This window comes from Rhinopithecus roxellana, chromosome 12 (assembly GCF_007565055.1).
Source record: "Rhinopithecus roxellana isolate Shanxi Qingling chromosome 12, ASM756505v1, whole genome shotgun sequence".
NCBI classification, from domain to species: domain Eukaryota; kingdom Metazoa; phylum Chordata; class Mammalia; order Primates; family Cercopithecidae; genus Rhinopithecus; species Rhinopithecus roxellana.
The window spans coordinates 91,319,959-91,342,553 of record NC_044560.1 but is presented as its reverse complement, the minus strand read 5'-3'; the positions used below and the strand labels follow the sequence as shown (position 1 = coordinate 91,342,553).

The window sequence follows — 22,595 nt, the reverse complement described above, 5'->3', positions numbered from 1 at the left end:
GGTCAGGAGTTCAAGACCAGCCTGGCCAAGATGGTGAAACCCTGTTTCTACTAAAAACACAAAGAATTAGCCAGGCGTGGTGGCACACGCCTGTAATCCCAGCTACTCTGGAGGCTGAGGCAGAGAATTGCTTAAACCTGGAGGGGCAGAGGTTGCAGTGAGCCGAGATCGCCCCACTATACTCCAGCCTGGGCGACAGAGCAAGACTCAATTGCGGGGGGAAAAAAAAAATTCTAACCACAAGGATGATAAAGAGATGTTAGTTGTCTGAGTCACTTCATATCTAGCTAATGAAAGTGGTTGAAAACTTCACAAGGAACAGGAAATAAAACTGTATTAAAAGGACATCCCACAGTCTAATAAAACTCAACACATCTAAAAGCCAAACTCATCTTGGTTTCCATTATCTTCCCAATCAATCCTCCTTTGTATACCTACCTCAAATGGTTGCATCAGTACCAAATCTTTTCCTTGACTCTCCAAACCCCCAAAATCCTGTCTCCTTAAATATCTCAATTTCATCTACTCTGCCCTCTGCTGCATCAGTACATACACTCACCAAGCTTGCCTCAATTACTTCAACTCTACTGTTTCCAATTTCAGCTCCTCAAATCAAGTGAGCACTCCACACTTCCAGTGATAAATGCCTATAGACTCAAGTCCAAATTCCTTAGTGTTCATGATTTAGTTCATGCTGTCTCTTCAACGATGTCACTCTCTTGTTCCCCTTTTATTGCCAGCATATCAAATTATTTGTAGTTTCCTAGAAACATGCCCTCTGAATTTGCTATGTCCTTCATGTTCTGGTTGGCATATCCTCTCCTTTCTACTCGGACAACATCTGGACATCCTCTGGGAGCTATCTTCACTCCCACAGCTAATGACTCAATCTCAGAACCTTCTTCCACAAAAACAAAAATTTTAAGATAAAAAGAACCTTGTTCTGGGATGGGCGTGGTGGCTCACACCTGTAATCCCAGCACTTTGGGAGACCGAGGTAGCAGAATAACTTGAACCCAGGAGGGGGAGGTTGCAGTGAGCCGAGACTGCACCATTGCACTCCAGCTTGAGCAACAAGAGTGAAACTCCATCTTAAAAAAAAAAAAAACAAAAAACAAACAAACAAAAAACAAAAAACAAAACAAAAAAAAAAAACCTTGTTCTGAATGATTTAGTTAATAATAAAAAAATTACTGGGGTAAAATGTGAGTGGCATATTTCAGAAAATACCAGTGCAATTTCGGTTTACACGTGGCATGAAAACTCATTATGAGTAAACAACAAATGGGTGAAAAATTGTAATTTATTGAAACTCAACTCAAAAAATATAAGATGCTGTAGTGTACAATATATTACACAAAGCACCCTCAGGTGCACATTCAAGTCAAGTAAGAACTCCATATCCCTTTCCCTAACCCTCCCACCCTGGGACCTTAGTATTTGTTCCATATACAATCATGCACACTTAATTTGAAAAAGGAAGCCCCAGTATATTTTGATGTATTAATTAGCACCAAACAAGAGTACAGTTCCTTTTTTTTTTTTAATAAACAAAAAAACCCAATCATTAAACCAACTGGAGAGCTAATGGATTCAGCCAATACTGCTGACATAGATATTATACATTCATGTAAATACACAGCCTATTCTACCTAAACAACGGTGTGGCTGCTTCTCAGCCTTTGTTCGAGTTGGCAAATGTCCCCATGTTGCAGTGTTGGAGCCAGTCTGTTACTAAAACAAAACTGCTACTTATGAACTTCCTACACAAAGCTCATCTGTCTTTTTTGTTGGAAATAAGTCTAAAATTGGTGTGGAAAACTTAGATCTTTCAAGAACAACCACTGGGCGAAGATAATGAAGCTGTTTTAAGGCAAGCTCTCCACAGTCTGTTAATGCTTTGTCCAATACGACCCTCAGGTTTTCCAAGGAAGGAACTGTTGTTGTTTCAGCTACTATTAAAGGTGGGATTGCAGTCAGGTTCTCATGAATTGTAGAGTCACTGGAAGAATGAGGTATGTCAACTTCAGGTTCATTGTCACTCACCATATTATTTGCCACAACGTTCCCTGTTAAATCATTACTGGGCTGTGAAGAATTACTTAACGTTAAGTGCTCTGAAGGCTCCCAATCATCAAAATCATCTTCTTTCTCTTCACTTTCCTGAATAAATTTCAGAAATGAAGATTCAAATCCCATAGGTTTGTAGGTCTTCAAATCAAATGACCGGGGCTGTGAATGTTTCCTAAAATTCTCTTTTGGGACATAGGTTGGATTTTTTACAGTGTTTTCTTGCCCTGAACCATGTTGCCTAGTTTCTGATTCTTTGATCCTTGGTAAAGGCAGCTGGAAACTTGTGAAATAAGTCCCACTTTCAGTCCCATTGGGATTAGGTATGGAATTTTCTATTTTACAAGGAGGAGGAGGCTGAACTATATTACACTGTTCCAGGGAAGTGGTTTCTGAACTATGGTTACATTTCAAAGTTCCCCTGTAAAGCAGAGTATCTGCATCAAATACTGAGCTGCTTTCTATGCACCCTTTCTGACCTCCATCCCTTTCACTTGAATGACAGGAATCAGTGTTCTGGATGGGTGCACTACTGTCACCCGGGGAATGGCTGTGTTCTGTGTGCTCTGATTCACAGCTTCTATTTTCTTCTTTCTTTATACAAGTATCTGCTTCAGAAGGGGGTTCCTCCTTAATTTTGGTACCGTACTTAACGCAAACAACAAGGTTCTCCATCTGTTGCTCTAAATAGGCACTACTCATCTGATGAGTGCGTTTGTAATGCCTCACAATGCTGCTCTCCAACTTCACCACAGATAAGCATCCTTGAACCATGCAGGGGTACTGTGTGTGCTCAGAGTGCTCCACACACATATGGAGAGCCTCAGCTCTGGTTTTAAAACTTATTGGGGCTTTCTTTTCTTTGATTAAGCCACATTTTTTAGCTTTAGCATTAAATGATCTCCTGGTGGTCTGATGTTCATGCCCCTGAGTGTCAGCTGTTTGACATACCTTTTCACTCCGTAGTAGTCTCTCATTTGCTACTTTCTGGCTTCTAAACAAATCATCATAATAATCTTTATGTCGGTAATATACATGTTGTGAGTAATTACTGCGATGGGTGAAAATCTGGCCACAGCCATTAAGATCACAATGAATTTCATAATCTGAATGTATTTCCCCTTCAATATTATGCTGTTCCATCAAGTGGTGCTTCAACTTGTTGAATGTATAAAAAACAGCAGGGCACTGAGGCTGGTTACAAGAAAACCTTGCTGCAGATTCAGCTTCGGAAAGTACTTTAGGCTCTTCAGTATGGTCTAGGTTATGAGAGTCACTACAGTGCTTAGCAAGAGCTTTGGAACACAGGAAGCGTTTATTACATTCCTTATATTTGCAAGCAAATATCTTTTTACATTTGACAAGTTCCCTTTTGGTTCTTGCTTTGTCTTTCTCTAAACATAACTGTTCTTTGTTGTACTGATGTACAGTTCTGTAATGGCGAATTAAGCCTTTTAGATTGGTGAATGAGGAGTTGCAAGTTTTATGGATACAATGGAATGGTTTGTGGTATTTATTCAAAATATAACACAGATTTCCTTTAGCAACAGTTCGCCTGCTACCTCTGCCCTCTCTTCCTTCTTGTTCTTCTCTATGGCTGCCTATTGGTGATGAAATGTCAGATGTTTTACTTTCTGTTTCTTCACAAGATGATTCCAAATCTGTTTCAGAACTGCATTCATCCTTCTTAGGATGACAGTGTGGTTTCTCAGAGTTACTGTTGGGATCACCTCCAAGTTCTGCAGAACAATCACCTTTCAACCTATCCACTGAACATGGGCCTTCATGATCACACTTTTCATTATCTAATAGTTTGTGAGTTGCTCTGTCACTGCCAATTTGATGTTTATTTTTATAATGAATCCTAAGGTGTGTTTTTCTTGTAAATGACCTTTGGCAAATATGACATTGAAATGGGGAATACCGATGTTGGAACATGGTTAACTGAAGGACTTTTTCTTTTGAATAATTATGCTTTTTAAGATAATGCATTAACAGAGCCTCTCTGGTCACAAATTCATATTTGCATCCTTGAAGCTCACAGAAAAACGGCTTAGCCGCCAACTGTGCAAGGTACTGACTTGGCATATTTTCGTCTTGATTTTGAAAATTAAGGTCTGAGATAGATGAAACTGATTGAAGAGACTTAGCACCACTGGATGGGTACGCCTGCAATGACCCTGAGAAAGAGCCATGTGTTATTGAGTTTTTCAAGCTTAAATGTTTTAAGCGTAACAGAAGTTCCAACATGGTATCCTCTGTACAGGGCCTTTTAGAAGCACAAATGGAGGATTCTGAGGAATAACCTTGATGTTCTCGTTTACATTTAATGTGAATATTGTGATCTAGACCTTCATCTGGGGAGTCACTGTTTGTATCTGAGCTGGGTTTAGGTTCTGCATCCAACTTTTCTGTTGTCTGATTATGTTCATTACCCAAAGAGGGAAACAGATCTTTCGTCTTTATCTTTTTGGGCTTGAAATGGTATGGATGAACCTTCCGTAAATGTTTCTGCATTCCTCTTGCATTTTTGTATGTGGAACCACAGCCATCAAAACCACAGGTAAACTTAGTCCTGTCAAAACAAACTGCCATACTGGAACATTTTTCTTTTAAATTGGAGGGCCCAAAGACTTTCTCATTAGATAACAATATATCCTGCATGGTTTCAGAGTGATCTAGTGTGTCAATTAACTCTTCATTCATTGAAGCTGAAGAGCTATGACTTAACTGATCACTAGAATTACTGTCACTGTTTTCTTTCAGGTTTTCTGCAGTTTCTGTATCTATTTGAGAATTAGCTGATTCTGCACAGAAAAGATCTTCAGGTAAATGTGATTTATCAGTTTGGTTAAGTAGATGGGGCTGATTAACACAATCTTGCTTTTCACCTGTTGCAGACTCCTCAAGTTTCACTGGTTTCTTTATGTCACCATTTGAATTTTCAACATTATGCATTGAGAGGTGATTCTGGTATTCAATTTTGGAGTAATAGAACTTTTTACAGCCAAGAAAGTTGCATGTGTAAGATGCATCCCTAAAGTGTTGTGCTTCATGGTGGTAAAGCTGTCCCAAGTCACTGAAAACAATATTACAGCCATTTAATTCACATTTATAACGCAGATCGTCATGCTTTTGTTTATGGTTAAGTAGTTCATTTACTGATCCAAACCTAGCATAGCAATCTATAGATACACACATATAAGGTTGAGGCCCACAATGCACTTGTTCATGCTCCCGAAGGTGAAAAGCAGACATAAAATGTCGTCGACAGTAAGTACACTTCTCTCTTCTATTTTTCATATCCAAGTAGTGCTTGGCATTTTCATCATTATTTTGGTGTTCAGCTTTAAGATGCACACTTAAGTATTTAAATTGCTTAAACACACGGGAACAGTCTGTACCAGGACATGGATACAAATCTCTGTCTTGCAGGTGGCAATCTTCTAATTTGCTGAATGTGACATATTCATGAGACTCTCCTTTGGCTTGTTCATTCAATGAATGGTTTTGCTCTGGGATTGCAGAGGGGCTCTTGGGACAAATACCCTTTTGAGAGCCTTTCAACAGTAATTTCTTTTTAGAGCGGTCCCTTCTGCTTGGTGGCATTTTAACATGCTCCATCACATGAGGAACAAACATTTCTTTTCTCTTAAATTTTTTAATACAAACTGGACAGGTGTAAATTCCATCTTCCATATGCATCTTAGAATGATGAAGAATTCTAGCCTCTATACATTCCCGCTTACATAACAAACAGAAAAACTTATACTGAAGCCACCTCTGATATCTTTCAGAAGAGCCGATGGGTTTTTTGTCTCTTTTCTCCTTATGCTGATCTGTCAAATCTCTTCTTCTATATTGTTTATCTTCTTTACCCTCATCATAGTCACTGAGAAATGACTCTAAAACATCTGTGTCATTAATGGACATTTCATAGCCACTTAAATCATCATCAGAATCTGAGGCTTCTTGTCCTAAAAGTTGGTGGCAGTGTCGTTTTAAAGTTTTCCAGTCCCAAAACTCAGGATCAAAAGGCCAGTGGGCTTTTAAAGCTAGTAAGAGCTCACATCGAAGAGAATTTGGAACCGGTGCATTTTCTTCATCAAATTTTTGATCTGGTTGCAAATACAGTTCTTCTAACATATTAAATCCATCCAAACTGGGTTCAATTAAGAATTCTGTAAGCTGACAGGCTCGTCTAACTTCTAAATCTTCTGGTAAAAGACAGGCAATTGTTTTACAAACTGATGCCTTCATTTCCTCATCTTCACTTGATCTGAGTTGAAGAGCTCTGACACACAGTAAAATCGACACCCCAAGACCAGCATCTTGTGCCTGTAAGTAAAACAGGATAAAAAAAAATTTTTTTTTGCATACAGAAAGATTATATAACTTTCACTGATACGAAATTTTAGGTTGTAAAAACTTTTAGAGTTCCTAAATTTTATCTTAAATCTTTCTTCATGAAAGATACATTTAGATATTTCTTGTCTCAACATGCAAAGAACTGAATTAGATGCTACAACTATGAACAATGTACATTTACTAGGCACTGTGTGTTAAAGCAGTTCCTTACTTTCAAGGAATTTATCTGTACCCCGAATGCATAAACAATAAATGCATGTGAATCCAAAGAAATTCAGGATAAGTAAGGTCACTGGAGGATTGAAAACAGAATGATGTTGAGGAGAGGGGCAGTGTTTAAAAAGGCAGCAACAGGAAACACAGGTATAGATGTGAGTCTAAGATTAAATTCAATTTAAGAAATTCTCTGGCCGGGCGCAGTGGCTCATGCCTATAACCCCAGCACTTTGGGAGGCCGAGGCAGGCATTATCACCTGAGTTCGGGAGTTCGAGACCAGCCTGACCAACATGGAGAAAACCTGTCTCTGCAAAAAGTACAAAATTAGCCAGGTGTGGTGGTGCATGCCTGTAATCCCAGAGACTTGGGAGGCTGATGTTCAAAGAACCCAGGAGGTGGAGGTTGCAATGCACTGAGATCACGCCATTGCACTCCAGCCTAGGCAACAAGAGCGAAACTCTTGTCTCAAAAAAAAAAAAAAAAAAAGCCGGGCGCGGTGACTCAAGCCTGTAATCCCTGCACTTTCGGAGGCCGAGATGGGCGGATCACGAGGTCAGGATATCAAGACCATCCTGGCTAACACGGTGAAACCCTGTCTCTACTAAAAAATACACAAAACTAGCCGGGCGAGGTGGCGGGTGCCTGTAGTCCCAGCTACTCGGGAGGCTGAGGCAGGAGAATGGCATCAACCCAGGAGGCGGAGCTTGCAGTGAGCTGAGATCCGGTCACTGCACTCCAGCCTGGGCGACAGAGCGAGACTCCATCTCAAAAAAAAAAAAAAAATTCTCTGTATCATGAACACTTGGATTTTTCAAAACTTTAAAGATAAAATAAATGATCCTTTCCATTTCCTCCTGAAAGAATTTAGTAATTTATCGTCACCATCACAGGTGTACTGAATCTCAGCTTTCCAGGGAGAAAAATCAGAAAATCTTGCTACGGCAGCAGGTTCTCAGAAACTAGTTTAAAATTAGGAAGACCTGGTCATATGTGATAAAAGCTTGGTACATACAAGATAACTCTTTTTATCTGAGAGGCTGAAATGTGAAAATGACATGAAAAAAGAAAAGCAAGATATGTCAGAATGGCTTAAAACACACTGCTAAGAGCAGAGACTTTAGAATCAGACTGTGACTGCCTTTGAACCCCAGCTTCACAACAAGTAACAGGTTCTCAACCTCTAAACTTCAGTTTCCTTATTGGTAAAATGATAACAGTAATGGTAATACCAGATTTTCCTCCTCCTAAGGTTATAAAGATGAAATAGTAACGCTAGCACATTATAACTGTTCAACAGAATATGATGTAAAATAACGGAGTAAATTCCACTGTTTAAATCAGTCAACAATTTGCCAGGCATTTAATTCTGTGTTGGGCATCATTCATTTTAAATGCTGGGAACACAAATCACTGTCATTGATTTACAGAACCCCTACTACAACTTAGGCACTTATTTGAAATAAACTTTTTGCACATATCCTCATTTTATAGACAAAAAATCCCCAACACTCAGAAGGTTAAGTTGCCCAGTGTCATCGACTAGTGAGCAGACGAGCAAGGACTTAAAAGCATTTAGGCCGGGCACGGTGGTTCACACCTGTAATCCCAGCACTTTGGGAGACCGAGCTAGGCACATCACTTGAGGCATGGAGTTTTAAGACCAGCATGGCCAACATGGCAAAACCCCATCTCTAATAAAAATACAAAAAATTAGCCAGGCGTAGTGATGCAGGCCCAAAGTACCAGCTACTCAGGAGGCTGAGGCATTGAGAATCCCTTGAGCCTGGGAAGCAGAGGTTGCAGTGAACCAAGATCATGCCACTGCACGCCAGCCTGGGCAATAGAGTGAGACTTCGTCTCCAAAAAAAATAAAAAAATAAAATAGTAAAATAAATAAAATAAAAATTTGGCCTGAAGAGTAGAAGAGATGTGGACTGGTAGGTGGAAAGGGAGTGAGTGAGTGTAGAAGCCCTTGCAAACTGAGACTCCAACATTTTTTTCCTTTAAAACTAGTCAAGTGTGGGCCGGGCGCGGTGGCTCAAGCCTGTACTCCCAGCACTTTGGGAGGCCGAGACGGGTGGATCACGAGGTCAGGAGATCGAGACCATCCTGGTCTACACGGTGAAACCCCGTCTCTACTAAAAAAATACAAAAAACTAGCCGGGTGAGATGGCGGGCGCCTGTAGTCCCAGCTACTCGGGAGGCTGAGGCAGGAGAATGGCGTAAACACGGGAGGCGGAGCTTACAGTGAGCCGAGATCGCCCCACTGCACTCCAGCCTGGGCAACAGAGCTAGACTCAGTCTCAAAAAAAAAAAAAAAAAAAAAAAAAAAACGAGTCAAGTGTAATAGTGAGAAGGGGAAAAAGAGTAGAACAGAGTTCAGTCTGTAACTGACTGTGAACAATCAATTGAGATAACTCTCTACCTTTCAGACGAGCCGAAACTAGCTTTTTTGAAAGAGAGGCATTACTTAGCCTGTATCAGCTAGGATCTGGTTCTATTATGAATGGCAGACATCCCACAACAGTAGTGGCCTAAAGAATATAGAAGTTTCTCCCTCTCATTTGGAATGTAGTCCAAGTACAGGCCATGTTGCTTCAGTGGCTCCACAGGACTAGACCATGGGTCTCTTGACTTATTAGGATGATGTGATACAAGTTTATCATTTGTAAGTAAGAGCAGAGAGGACTTGGGGAAAGTCAGCTAAATTTTAAAATAATTCAGGTTCTCCACAAGTTATTAACTCCTTTTGGAAGACTGTGAGGTGGACAGCAAAGAATGGCCATTCTTTCTTCAACAGCCTAATCTGGTTGGGATGGCAACATTTGAAAAATCACTAACAACACTTTTCAAAGAAAAGTAACCAGAAATACCATTATATATTCTGAACAGATAGGCCAAAAAGTTACTGAAAGGAGTAGTGAATAAATTTGAATCAGGATATGGAATGTGGAGCTGAATGTTGAATAAATTGGTGGGTCTTAAACTAGGAAGGTGAGGGATCAAGAGTGACTTGGCACATTGATGCAAGCGCACATAGGATGTAGCCAAGTCATTTAACCTTTGTTTCTTTTTTTTTGAGACAGAGTCTCACTCTGTCGCCCAGGCTGGAGTGCAATGGTGTGATCTCGGCTCATTGCAACCTCTGCCTCCCAGGTTCAAGCGGACAGGTGTGGCAGCTTACACCTATAATCCCAGCACTTTGGAAGGCTGAGATGGGAGAATTGCTTGAGGCCAGGAGTTGAGAACCAGTCTGGGCAACAAAGCAAGACCCTGTATCTACCACTGCTCCCCGCCAAAAAAGAAAAAAACTACATGCCTGTAGTCTCAGCTACTCTGGAGGCTGAGACGGGAGAACTGCTTGAGTCAAGGAGTTTGAGGCTGTAATGAGCTATGATCACACCACTGCACTACAGCCTGGGCGACAGAGTGAGACTCCGTCTCAAAAAAAAAAGAATAGACGCAAAGACTGAGTGTAGCTTTCTAGGACCTGAGAACAGACCCTGACTGGCAGCCAGCCAGAAAACAGTAACCTTAGTCCTACAATCACAGGAACTGAAATCTGTCAATGATAAGAACAAGCTTTGAAGTGGATTTTCCACAGAGCTTCTGATAAGAACTTAGCCTAGCCAACTACATTTTAGCCAATGTGATAATCTTAGAAGAGAATCCTGCCACATTGTGCTGGATTTCTGATTTATAAAACTGAACTAATAAAAATGGACATTGTTTTAATATTCATTTTTGTAATATGTTATTCAACAATAGAAAATTAGTACCTTTATTAAAGATTTAAACAAAACAAAATGTTCTAATGGCCAATTATAAAGTAATTGTTTAAATGGGCAAGTTCTATAGTTACCTTGAAATGTTCTTTTTTTTTTTTTTTTAAAGACCAAGTCTCACTCTGTCGCCTAGGCTGGAGTGCAGTGGTGCAATCTTGGCTCACCGCAACCTCTGCTCACCGCAACCTCCGCCTTCCCCGTTCAAGCGATTCTCCTGCCTCAGCCTCCAAAGTAGCTGGGATTACAGGCGCCTGCCACCATGCCCGGCTAATTTCTGTATTTTTAGTAGAGACAGGGTTTCACCAGGTTGGCCACGCTGGTCTCGAACTCCTGAGCTCAAGTGATCCACCCGCCTCGGCCTCCCAAAGTGCTGGGATTACAGGCTTGAGTCACTGTGCCTTGTCTCTTAAAATGTTCTTAATGTGACAGGAAACACAACTTCATTCACAGTAATTAGAAATAATTACCACCTAACTTGTTTGGCCATCAATTTGTTTCTGATTAATTATAGGAAGTCAATCTGGAGAAGCAGTCAGATGTGGTCAATTCCATTAATCTTATGAAAACCCATTATTTCTTATCTTCCTTTATCTAAAGGGAATTTCCTGAGACATTATCTTCTCACTCATTTCTTTCCTCCAGCTGTTACAGTTAGCAGAGAAGGCATAAAGTACTCACTTCAGTTTGTATAACTCTAATGAGACAAAATAAATGCTGCTGAGTTTTAGCTATGACACCAAACTGACGACAGCGCTCCAAAAAAGTATCTAAAGAAGGGTCAATTCTTCTTTGCAGTTTACTCCAAAAGAGAGTCAGTTCCCTATAAAAAAAGAAGATCATGGTAAAACATTTAAAGTAACTGATATTTGCTGCCCTGCCCCCGGCAACCCAATTTTTTGATCTGTAGAAAGCTGACAGTAGAGAAAGCAAAAACTAGATTAAAAACTATCTATATTCACCACTGCTTTCTCCCAAACTGGTAAAAATATTAAGAATCCTCCATAATGATTCCCTGACTTCTCTTGTGTTTGGGGGGAAAAATAAAAACAAAACACTACTTCCTTTATGGTGACATTTTAAAAAAACTTATTTAGATCCCATGTTGTTCTAAAAGGTTTTATCCTTCACACTGATAATTATTATACTGATTGAATTAAGCCCTGTCCTAACGGGCAGAGATAATCAGACATCACTAAACTAACAACGAAATATATATACAACAAATGGATACTCTAATTGTACACTTCTATACAGTGATCTTAAGGGCCCTTTCCAGATCTAAAATACCAGGTTGCTACTTAGAGCCTGTAGTTTGGAATGTTTAAATACTTCCAGTGAAATAAGTAAAATGGCACTTTTTGGAAATGGCTAAAATACAGGAATCTCACAAAGATTTATCATGGAAACAAAAGGAAAGCTTGAAAATAATAAATTAAACAAAAACATTTAATGAATAAAACACTCAAGCAAAAAAGCATTAGAAACTCAAAAATGCCAAGAATAGAAATGCTAATGAGAATGTAAAATGTGAATGCAAGGAAAGCTAATAGTGAAAATAAAAAGAATGTTATCACTTCTAATAGCAAAACTAAAAAGAGGCCAGGCATGGCAGGTGGCTCACGCCTGTAATCCTAATATTTTGGGAGATGAAGGGGGACAGATCACTTGAGGTCAGGAGTTCGAAACCGGGCTGGCCAACATGGTGAAACCTCCTCTCTACTAAAAATATAAAACTTAGCTGAGCGTGGTGGTGGACGCCTGTAATCCCAGCTACTTGGGAGGCTGAGAACAGGAGAATCGCTCGAACCCAGGAGGTGGAGGTTGCAGTGAGCCGAGATAGCGCCAATGCACTCCAGCCTAGGTGACAGAGCAAGACTCCGTCTCAAAAGAAAAAAAAATTAAAAAAAAAACAACAACTAAACTAAAAAGAATGCTATCACTTAAAAAATGTGGCTCTTTTAAGTAAATCAATGGATACTGACTAAATAATTTTCATTTAAAAATCTGTCTTATTTTCATAAGCCAATTTAAAAACACTGATATCCTATATTGCTATTAACACAGACTGTCTCCCAGAAAGCTGGCTACAAATCCAAAGCTTAACAAATGGAAACATGTAATTTAAAGTAAATATATTTAACAGAATTTATTTTCTTATATTTCTAAAGAGGTAACTGGGGCTCTTGTAAGGTGAGTTTTTTTTTTTTTTCCCCAGACGGAGCTTTGCTCTCATTGCCCAGGCTGGAGTGCAATGGCAGATCTTGGCTCACCGCAACTTCTGCCTCCCAGGTTTAAGCAATTCTCCTGCCTCAGCCTCCCAAGTAGCTGGGATTACAGGCATGTGCCACCACGCCTGGATAATTTTGTGTTTTTAGTAGAGATGGGGTTTCTCCATGTTGGTCAAGCTGGTCTCAAACTCCCAACCTCAGGTGATCCACCTGCCTCTGCCTCCCAAAGTTCTGGGATTACAGGCATGAGCCACTGTGCCCAGCATAAGGTGAAATTGTTAAGTAGTTATAAAACTTGCTCCAAAGATTGAAATGAATATATGGTGTCTCAAAAGATAAATGATTGGTCGAGGTGGAGGCTGCAGTGAGCCGAGATTGCGCCACTGTGCTCCAGCCCGGATGACACAGCAAGACTCCGTCACAAAAAAAAAAAGATAAATTAATGAAGCTTAATAGGATGGCAAATTTGAGCTATAACAAATACAATTAATTTAAAATGCCTTTAAATATTTGCCTTTCTGGGGCTGGGCGCAGTGGCTCACGCCTGTAATCCCAGCACTTTGGGAGGCCGAAGCGGGCGGATCACGAGGTCAGGAGATCGAGACCATCCTGGCTAATATGGTAAAACACCATCTGTACTAAAAATACAAAAAAATTAGCCAGGCGTGCTGGTGGATGCCTGTAGTCCCAGCTACTTGGGAGGCTGAGGCAGGAGAATGACATGAACCTGGGAGGCAGAGCTTGCAGTGAGCCGAGATCGCGCCACTGCACTCCAGCCTGGGCGACAGAGCGAGACTGTCTCAAAAAAAAAAAAAAAAAAAAAAGCCTTTATTTGGCTAGTGCCACTTTCCTAACCACAAGAAGTGAAAATTGAGATAGGCCAGCTGTGAAAATAGCCACCAGCCAGGCAAGCTGGGATAACTGCTCATTTTAAAGTTTATTTAGTAATAAAGTAATAAATTACTTTATTCAGATTTAAGCATGTTAAGTAATACAAACTTTTGTAATCTGTCATATGTATGTGAAATCTGTCCTATTTGAACAGAACAAAAATTATCAAAGCCAGTAAATCCTGATTATAAAGATACACACGAGTAAACGATGTCAACTATCTAAAATTTACTAAAGGGCTGGGCATAGTGGCTCATGCCTATAACCTCAGCAGAGGATTACTTGAGGCTAGGAGTTCAAGATCAGCCTGAGCAACACAGTAAGACCCTAAAACCAACCAAACAAAAAAAGCCTAGCCAGTCTTGGTGGCACACCTGTAGTCCCAGCTACTGAGGAGGTGGAGATGGGGGGTGGGGTCATTGAGCCCAGGATTTAAGGCTGAATTAAGCTGTGATCTCACTAGTACACTTCAGCCTAGGTGACAAAGTAATATCTTCTCTCAAATAAAATAAAATTCACTAACTAAAGCCAGGCACAGAGGCTCAAGCCTATAATTCCAGATACTTGGGAGGCTGAGGTGGGAGAATCACTTGAGCCCAGGAGTTCAAGGCTGCAGTGAGCTTTGATTTTGCCACTATACTCCAGCCTGGCAACAAAGTTAGGTAAATCCATTAAAGTGGTTAAAAGGCAGGTTGAGAAGTCTCTCAAATAATTTTTTTTTTTTTTTTTTGAGACAGAGTCTCACGCTGTCGCCCAGGCTAGAGTGCAATGGCACGATCTTGGCTCACTGCAACCTCCACCTCCTAGGTTCAAGTGATTGTCCTGCCTCAGCCTCCCTCGAGTAGCTGGGATTACAGATGCTTGCCAGCATGCCCGGCTAATTTTTGTATTTTTAGTAGAGATGGGGTTTCGCTATGTTGGCCAGACTGGTCTTGAACTCCCGACCTCAGGTGATCCGCCCACTTTGCCCTCCCAAAGTGCTGGGATTACATGCATGAGCCACTGAGCCTGGCCTTTTTTTTTTTTGAGATGGAGTCTTGTTCTGTTGCCCAGGCTGGAATGCAGTGATATGATCTCGGCTCACTGCAACCTCCACCTCCCAGGTTCAAGCAATTCTCCTTCCTCAGCCTCCTGAGTAGCTGGGGACTACAGGCACATGCCACTATGCCTGGCTAATTTATGTAATTTTAGTAGAGACGGGGTTTCACCATTCTGTCCAGGCTGGTCTCGAACTCCTGACCTCAAGAGATCTATCCACTTCAGCCTCCCAGAGTACTGGGATTACAGGCTCAAATAATTTTTACCCCCAGATGGAGTCTTCCTCTTCACCCAGGCTGGAGTGCAGTGGTGCAATCTCAGCTTACTGCAACCTCTGCCACCCAGGTTCAAGCGATTTTCCTGCCTCAGCCTCCCTAGTAGCTGGGATTACAGGTGCCTGCCAGCATGCCTGGCTAATTTTTTTATTTTTAGTAGAGAAGGGGTTTCAGCACCTTGGTCAGGCTGGTCTTAAACTCCAGAACTCGTGATCCACCCGCGCCGGCCTCCCAAAATGCTGGGATTACACGCGTAAACCACCACGCCCGGCCGCTCAAATAACTTTTAAAACAGTAAGTCAGAATGTCCAGGGCTTGGTATTCCAAATTAAGTATTTCAGGCTCCAAGTATGTTAACTCCAAATAAGCATGATCAAAAACGGGCATTTATGGTGTATTTTGTAAAAATATTTGCATAGTTATAAATCGATATAAAATGATTAACCACCCAAATATATAAACATGCCTGAAATCATGACAGCCAGTATATTACTCATGAGGATGCAAGATGTCACTTCAATCATCCATTCAAATCTGTACACCGGAACACTGAAACCAACATCCAATAGTAACCGACAGCCTGATAGATCAAACATGCACTAGGATAAGTTCTTCTTCAATTACTATAATAATGTGACTTTTTAAAAAAAGCCAACCATTGGCCGGGCGCGGTGGCTCAAGCCTGTAATCCCAGCACTTTGGGAGGCCGAGACGGGCGGATCATGAGGTCAGGAGATCGAGACCATCCTGGCTAATACCGTGAAACCCCGTCTCTACTAAAAAAATACAAAAAACTAGCCGGGCGACGAGGCGGGCGCCTGTAGTCCCAGCTACTCGGGAGGCTGAGGCAGGAGAATGGCGTAAACCCGGGAGGCGGAGCTTGCAGTGAGCTCAGAGCTGGCCACTGCACTCCAGCCTGGGCGGCAGAGCAAGACTCCGTCTCAAAAAAAAAAAAAAAAAAAAAAAAAGCCAACCATTGAAAATCATGGAAAATGATTCCATTGTATGTATGCTTCCAGTGCTGAGATGATCTACCGTGCCCACGATTTTGCCCATTACCTAGCTCATTTCAACAAATTATATATAAATTTATAAAAATTGGAAAGGAAATTTAGCTCTGTTAACAGCAAGAAACACATTTTGGTAAGAATTTAGCTACTAAGCAAGAACTTTAAATTACTCTGTGTTTTGGCCAGCGTGGTGGCTCAGCTGAGGTCAGGAGATTGAGACCAGCCTGGCCCACATGGTAAAACCCCGTCTCTACTAAAAATACAAAAAATTAGCCGGGTGTGGTGACTGGCACCTGTAATCCCAGCTACTCGGGAAGCTGAGGCAAAGAATCGCTTGAACCCGGGAGGCAGAGGCTGCAGTGAGCTGAGATTGCACCACTGCACTGAAGCCTGGGTGACAAGAGCGAGACTCTGTCTCAAAAATAAATACATACATATATGCATACAAACATTACTCTGTGTTTCTACATAGCAAGAAGCCCATGAAGTCAAGTTAACATGTTACACTGGGATTCAGAATTTAGGTATTTTAGGAATGAAGTAAATAAAACTGTGGAATCAAGGGATGACCATCCCCTAAAAAAGGCTATTACAGAAAAAAAGTTTTTAAGCTAATACAATAGTAATTGACCCCCAAGACCTCTTTTCTCTCCCACAAAATTCTGTTAAATAAAACACATATGCTAGTCTTCACCAGTTACTGAGGACACAAATGTGAATTAAACAACATATTGGTTGGTATATCAGTCTAGTTGGGGCAGAACAGACATGTAACTACATCTGAAGAAACACAAATGTGTAACACAAAATTTAAGCTCAGACACATTACAGAAAGCAAAGGCCAGTCTATCAAATACTCAACGAAAGCTTACTGTGGAGGTTCAAAGTTCAACTTTATGACTTTAAAATGGCTGCAGTAATTACACCTCTCTATATACACATCATCTCACTCAAAATGGTCACCTTTTTCAAATGCATGGCTATTCCAATTATATTACCACTGAGAGGCATCTACAGGGAGCTTACTCCTCTAGTACTTCTTTTTCTTTTTGAGATGGAGTCTTGCTGTGTTGCCCAGGCTAGAGTGCAGTGGTACGATCTCGGCTTACAGGAAGCTCCGCCTCCCGGGTTCACGCCATTCTCCTGCCTCAGCCTCCCGAGTGCTGGGACTACAGGCACCCGCCACCACGCCCAGCTAATTTTTTGTATTTTTAGTAGAGACAGGGTTTCACCGTGTTAGCCAGGATGGTCTCGATCTCCTGACCTTATGATCCACCCGCCTTGGCCTCCCAAAGTGCTGGGATTACAGGCGTGAGCCACCGAGCCTGGCCTCTTCTAGCACTTCTTTAATTTTCTCCAACAGTCAAAAATCTTTTGGGGTCAAGATTAATAAGTAAGTTAAAGAATAACAGCTGCAAAGTTTAAAACATTTTTACTTTTTACTGTGGTTTGTAAATGTCTCTGAGGGAAATTTCTAAAAGAATAAAAAATGTTCTGAGTGACAGTTACATAGGTTTTTGTTTTTGTTTTGTTTTGTTTTTTGAGACAGGGTCTCATTGTGTCACCCAGACTGGAATGCAGTGTTGTGATCTTGGCTCACCATAACCTCCACCTCCCAGGCTGAAGCAATTCTCCTGCCTCAGTCTCCTGAGTAGCTGGGATTATAGGTGTGCACCAGTACAATCCGGCTTTTTTTTTTTTTGAAACGGAGTCTTGCTCTGTCGCCCAGGCTGGAGTACAGTGGCATGATCTCGGCTCACTGCAACCTCTGCCTCCCGAGTTCTAGCAATTCTCTTGCCTCAGCCTCCAGGGTAGCTGGGATTACAGGCGCACGCCACCACACCCGGCTAATTTTTGTATTTTAAGTAGAGATGGATTTTCACCATGTTGGCCAGGCTGGTCTCAAACTCCTGACCTCAAATGATCCACCCACCTTAGCCTCCCAAATTGCTGGGATTACAGGCATGAGCTACTGCACCCGGCCGATAGCTATATAGTTTACATTTCAAATATTATCTTCATGGTAACTACACTCAAGAATGATACTCCCAAGAAATAAATTCTAGCATATGTGTTTAAAAATAAGCATGACTACTTTTATTACTTTGTATTTCGACTTTATTGCCACATTTAAAAAATACTGATATCTCTCTTATCCAAAATACCACATAATTTAAAAGTTTTTTTTTAAACAAATACTCCTTATGTCCCACTACCTCAAGCATAACAAAATAATCTATCTCATTTGAACAGAATTCCTGTGACTAATTTTCCTTAGTAAAATTCAGTGTTTTTTGTGTTTTTTTTGAGATGGACTTGCTCTTGTCTCCTGAGCTGGCATGACCTCAGCTCACTGCAACCTCCACCTCCCAGGTTCAAGCGATTCTGGTGCCTCAGCCTCCTGAGTAGCTGGGATTACAGGTGCCTGCCACCATGCATGGCTAATTTTTGTATTTTTAGTAGAGATAGGGTTTCACCATGTTGGTCAGGCTGGTCTTGAACTCCTGACCTCAGGTGACCCACCGACCTCGGCCTCCCAAAGTGCTGAGATTACAGGTGTGAGCCACGCCTGGCCAAAATTCAACATTTTATGTTATTCTAATATTCTAACTCCAGCATCCCACTACCAAAAAAAAGCTTTCAAAAACAATGGAAGGGTTAAAAAAAAAAAAAAAAGATGTGGCTAGGCGTGGTGGCTCATGCCTATAACCCTAGCACTTTGGTAGGCTGAGGCGGGTAGATATCATGAGGTTAGGAGTTCAAGACCAGCCTGACCAACATGGTGAAACCCAGTCTCTACCAAAAATACAAAAATTAGCTGGGCGTGGCGGCCTGCACCTGTAATCCCAGCTACTCAGGAGGCGGAGGGTGCAGTGAGCCGAGATCACATCACTGCACTCCAGCCTGGGTGACAGAGCAAGACTCGGTCTCAAAAAAACAAAACAAAACAAAACAAAAAAAAGCTGTGATTTCTCCTTGAATTGCCTGAAAGAAGCTTACTTTTAACAAAGTGTGAAATGACTAAGATTTTCTTTCCTTTACTCATTATAGCTCCTGAGGAGGCCACAAGGGAAATCTCTATTAATCTCTTCCTGCTATAGAAGAACAGCATTAATCCTAGAGCCACTAACAGCTCTGGAAGAGTGAATGGTGGGCGACTAAAGAAGGGAAGAAAAATTTTAAACACAATCTATAACACATTCCATATATGATTTATTATTTGTACTGAAAATCTAGCTATAATGGTAGATACTTTTTTCATTATAAAGAAATTATATTTAAGTCCCCATCTCACTATCTTCTTTCTCACAGGAGGTATAACTCTGGCATAGTGGATTTGGTGGCAAAAACTACAGTTTGAATTTTAGCCTATGCCAAGAAAACACACATACAGAAGAAAAGCACTAGATTAGAAGTTTAAAACCTGGGCTTGAATCTCAGCTCTACCACTTTAGCTTTGAGACCACGGACAATTACAAGTTTTCTCTGGTCCCTATGATCCCCCAACTGCCTCACCTGTGCAATGATTATTATGAGGACTGGGTGAGATTACAGCACACAAATTTCTACATAAAATAATAGACAAAAAGAAATATAGTAACATACAACAGTATTAACCATAAAACTATTAAAATAGACAGACGATCCAGAGGGAGGGAGATCAATGAGGGCTGAAGTACACAAAAAGGCTTTACTAGGTTTTCCTATAAACAAAATGCTCATTTCCAATTTTAAGCCATCCTTAGGTTCTGAAACACTCAGAGTTCCTCTAATGAAGATAATGCAAATCCAACCCATTCTTAGAATTAAATCTCAAACATTACTTCCTCCCTGACACCTTTAATACTCTGGTATACAGTGAACACCTCTCTCTGATCTCCTATAGCATTATCCATACCACTAATCTGATACTTACTGACAGAGAGTCTTACATTTTAGAGGTTTCCTGTGTATCAGGTTTGTCCCTTTGGCCTAAATAGATTCAATACAGTTAGAATGAAAGAACCATGGATACACTTACTGTTTCCTTTTTAGCAACTAAGTATTCTGTAGGCAAACAAGATATAAATTGAATTAAAACCAAAATAATGCAATTCAACTATATAGTTCCAAAGTTGCAAAAGAGATTACTATTCAAATGAATTTCTTTTTTAGTGCTAGTTTGACCTAGAAACCTAGATAATTCGATCCTTTTCATCTGTGGGTTCCCAAATAAGAATGGGAAGGACTACCCAGAAGATACTAAAAAAATGAAAAGAAAAACAATCTAACACAGGTTTGTTTCATATTGACAAAATTTTATCTTCAAGATAGAAGACATATATTGGAGTTAACAGACAACCCTTTATGGGATAATCAAGAGGAATATTTTATCCTTTCTTGTACTAGATTAAACCAATGATATTTTTAATTAAATGATTTTGTGTGGAAGCAAGAAGCTATTCACAGTTCATGCTAGGTTTTAAATTAGAAACAAATTAACATTTTACATAAACCCTAAATGCTATATACTATGTGCTAACAAATGAAGAGTGTAAAACTAAATATACTTACCAAGAACAATATACACTTGCAGTTTGGAGCTGCTGGGTAAGGTAAGTCGTACAAAGAACAAATGCTGTGTTATCCTGCCCCTCAGATTCCAGATTACAAATGATGTCTAGTACTTCCTTGCAGTCGACCTTTGCAATCTATCAAAAATGAGATGACTAAGTCAAAAAGAAAACGGTGACTTTTCAGTAAACTTTGTTATATAATGTGAAACTTCTTGATGAGGCAAAAATTAGAGACATAATTTTCTCCTAATGAATGAGTCTTCTGGCATGAATATTTCACATAAGAAAATATTAAAGAAGGGAACAGACACTATAAGGAAGTTCTACTACAGTCTCAATATAGATAGAAACATTTTTGCATTTAAAAAAAATTACGAACATTGCTACCATATAGATGATTCAAATTATATATAATAATCTCAGGTTATTTTTACCTGAAGTATTATTCTCTTTTTTTTCTTTCCTGTTCCTGTCTTCCCCTAGTACCTATGACCACAGCTGGGTCACTCTGGTTACAGATAGTAAAACATATGGCTTATCCTCACTGTCAGTGGGGTTAAATGAGGCCAGTTCAGGAACTGTTTTAAACACAAATGCTACATTAACATCATTTTTTTCATAGAAGGAAAATTTCTAGTGTATTAATGGGTTTTTCAGACCATCAAAACCCTTTTTAGAAATACATCTTTTCATTTACACAACTTAAATCTTAAAAAAAACAAACAAAAACCCTCTAGACAAATCAGTCAAATTTTTCTGGGGCTCCTTTCCTACATTGAAAAAGAGCATAAAACAAGTGAACTAGACTTTAAAAGACCCTTTCTCATTCTTTTTTTTTTTTGCATCAGAGCAAATGAGGTAAACAGCTCAACTCCTCCAGAGTGCTATGTAGTTACAAGGGGGTGGTTCTAAGGCTCTAATTTTAGTCGTATCTTCAGGTAGATGCAGAAAGGCTTTTTTTAAAGCTCAGCTCAAATGTTATTTTCTTACAGAATCGTTTCCTAACTTCTGAGGTCATGTTATTTGGATCGCTGTCAAACACTCAAATTTCTCCTTTGTAGCACTTATTTCTAGAACTTTTTTTATTTTTTCAAATAAATTTTACTGTATTATCTCGTTTTTTGTCATACGTCAACATGACAAATCTGTAAGACTGGCAAGGCAGGCAATATCATTTCCATTTCACAAATAAAAAATGAGTCAAAAGTTCATTTTTAAATTGAAAATGTTTAAATTGGGCTATTCTGCCTTGGGCCAACATTTAACCTACTTACACTGGCCTTTACCTTTTCTTACTTTTTGTGTGTGTGTGTGTTTTTTTAAAGACAGTGTCTTATTCTGTTGCTTAGGCTGCAGTGCAGTTAGGGTAATCATGGCTCACTGAAGTCTCTACTCTCTTGGGCTCAAGAGATCCTCCTGTCTCAGTTTCTCAAGGAGCTGTGACCACACCACAGGTCTGTACCACCCCACCCAGCTTTTTTTTTTTTTTTTTTTTTTTTTTTTAAATTTTTGTAGAGATGAGGTGTCACTATGCTGCCCAGGCTGGTCTCAAACTCTTGGCCTCAAGTGATCCCTCCTGCCTCAGCCTCTCAAAGTGTTGGGATTATAGGTGTGAGCCAACGCCCTGGCCCTATTATTTTACTTTTTTATGTACTTTCACTTTGGCTCTCCAGCTAGACTATAAACTTGAGGACAAGAGCACAGCTTAATAAATAATATCCCAAATCCCCTGTAAACAAAATCCTGCAAGAAGAAAAATAGCCATATCAAAATGTATGTGCCTAGCAAAGCAGTGTCATTTGCTAAATACCTGCACTGTGCGAAGTACTAGAGATGCAAGCCAATCTAATTTTTGCCCTAATGGATATCACAGTCTAGTCAGGGTTATTAGTAAGGAAGCAGTTACTAAGAATTAAATAGCTACAATGAGAGAGTATACAGTATTTTAAAAATACCTCTGGTAAGAAGAATCTAACCCAAATTTGGGAACCAAAAAAGACTTTCCAGGTAAAGTGGCATCTAAGATGAGTGGAATGAATAGGAATAAGCCATGAGAAAGGGAGAGTGAATTGCGAAAGATACTCCAGGACAAGAAGAAAAACACATGCAGTGGCCTAAATAAGAGTGAGCATGGCATTGAAGAAAACAGAAATAAAG

The 22,595-nt window shown here is 40.2% G+C and overlaps 1 protein-coding gene across 2 annotated transcripts in view; it reads right to left on the bottom strand.

Moving 5' to 3' along the window:
* Nucleotides 1–1,285: 1,285 nt before the first annotated feature.
* Nucleotides 1,286–22,595, bottom strand: part of RLF (rearranged L-myc fusion) — an 81,184-nt gene continuing 59,874 nt past the window's right edge. For both annotated transcript variants that reach the window (XM_010354215.2, XM_030912729.1), the window contains 3 exons: nucleotides 20,437–20,573; nucleotides 11,119–11,260; nucleotides 1,286–6,408 (listed from right to left, as the gene is read on the bottom strand). In XM_010354215.2, the coding sequence (XP_010352517.1) occupies nucleotides 1,753–6,408; nucleotides 11,119–11,260; nucleotides 20,437–20,573 (4,935 nt within the window). In that variant the 3' untranslated portion in view covers nucleotides 1,286–1,752. The remainder of the gene's footprint in view (nucleotides 6,409–11,118; nucleotides 11,261–20,436; nucleotides 20,574–22,595) is intronic.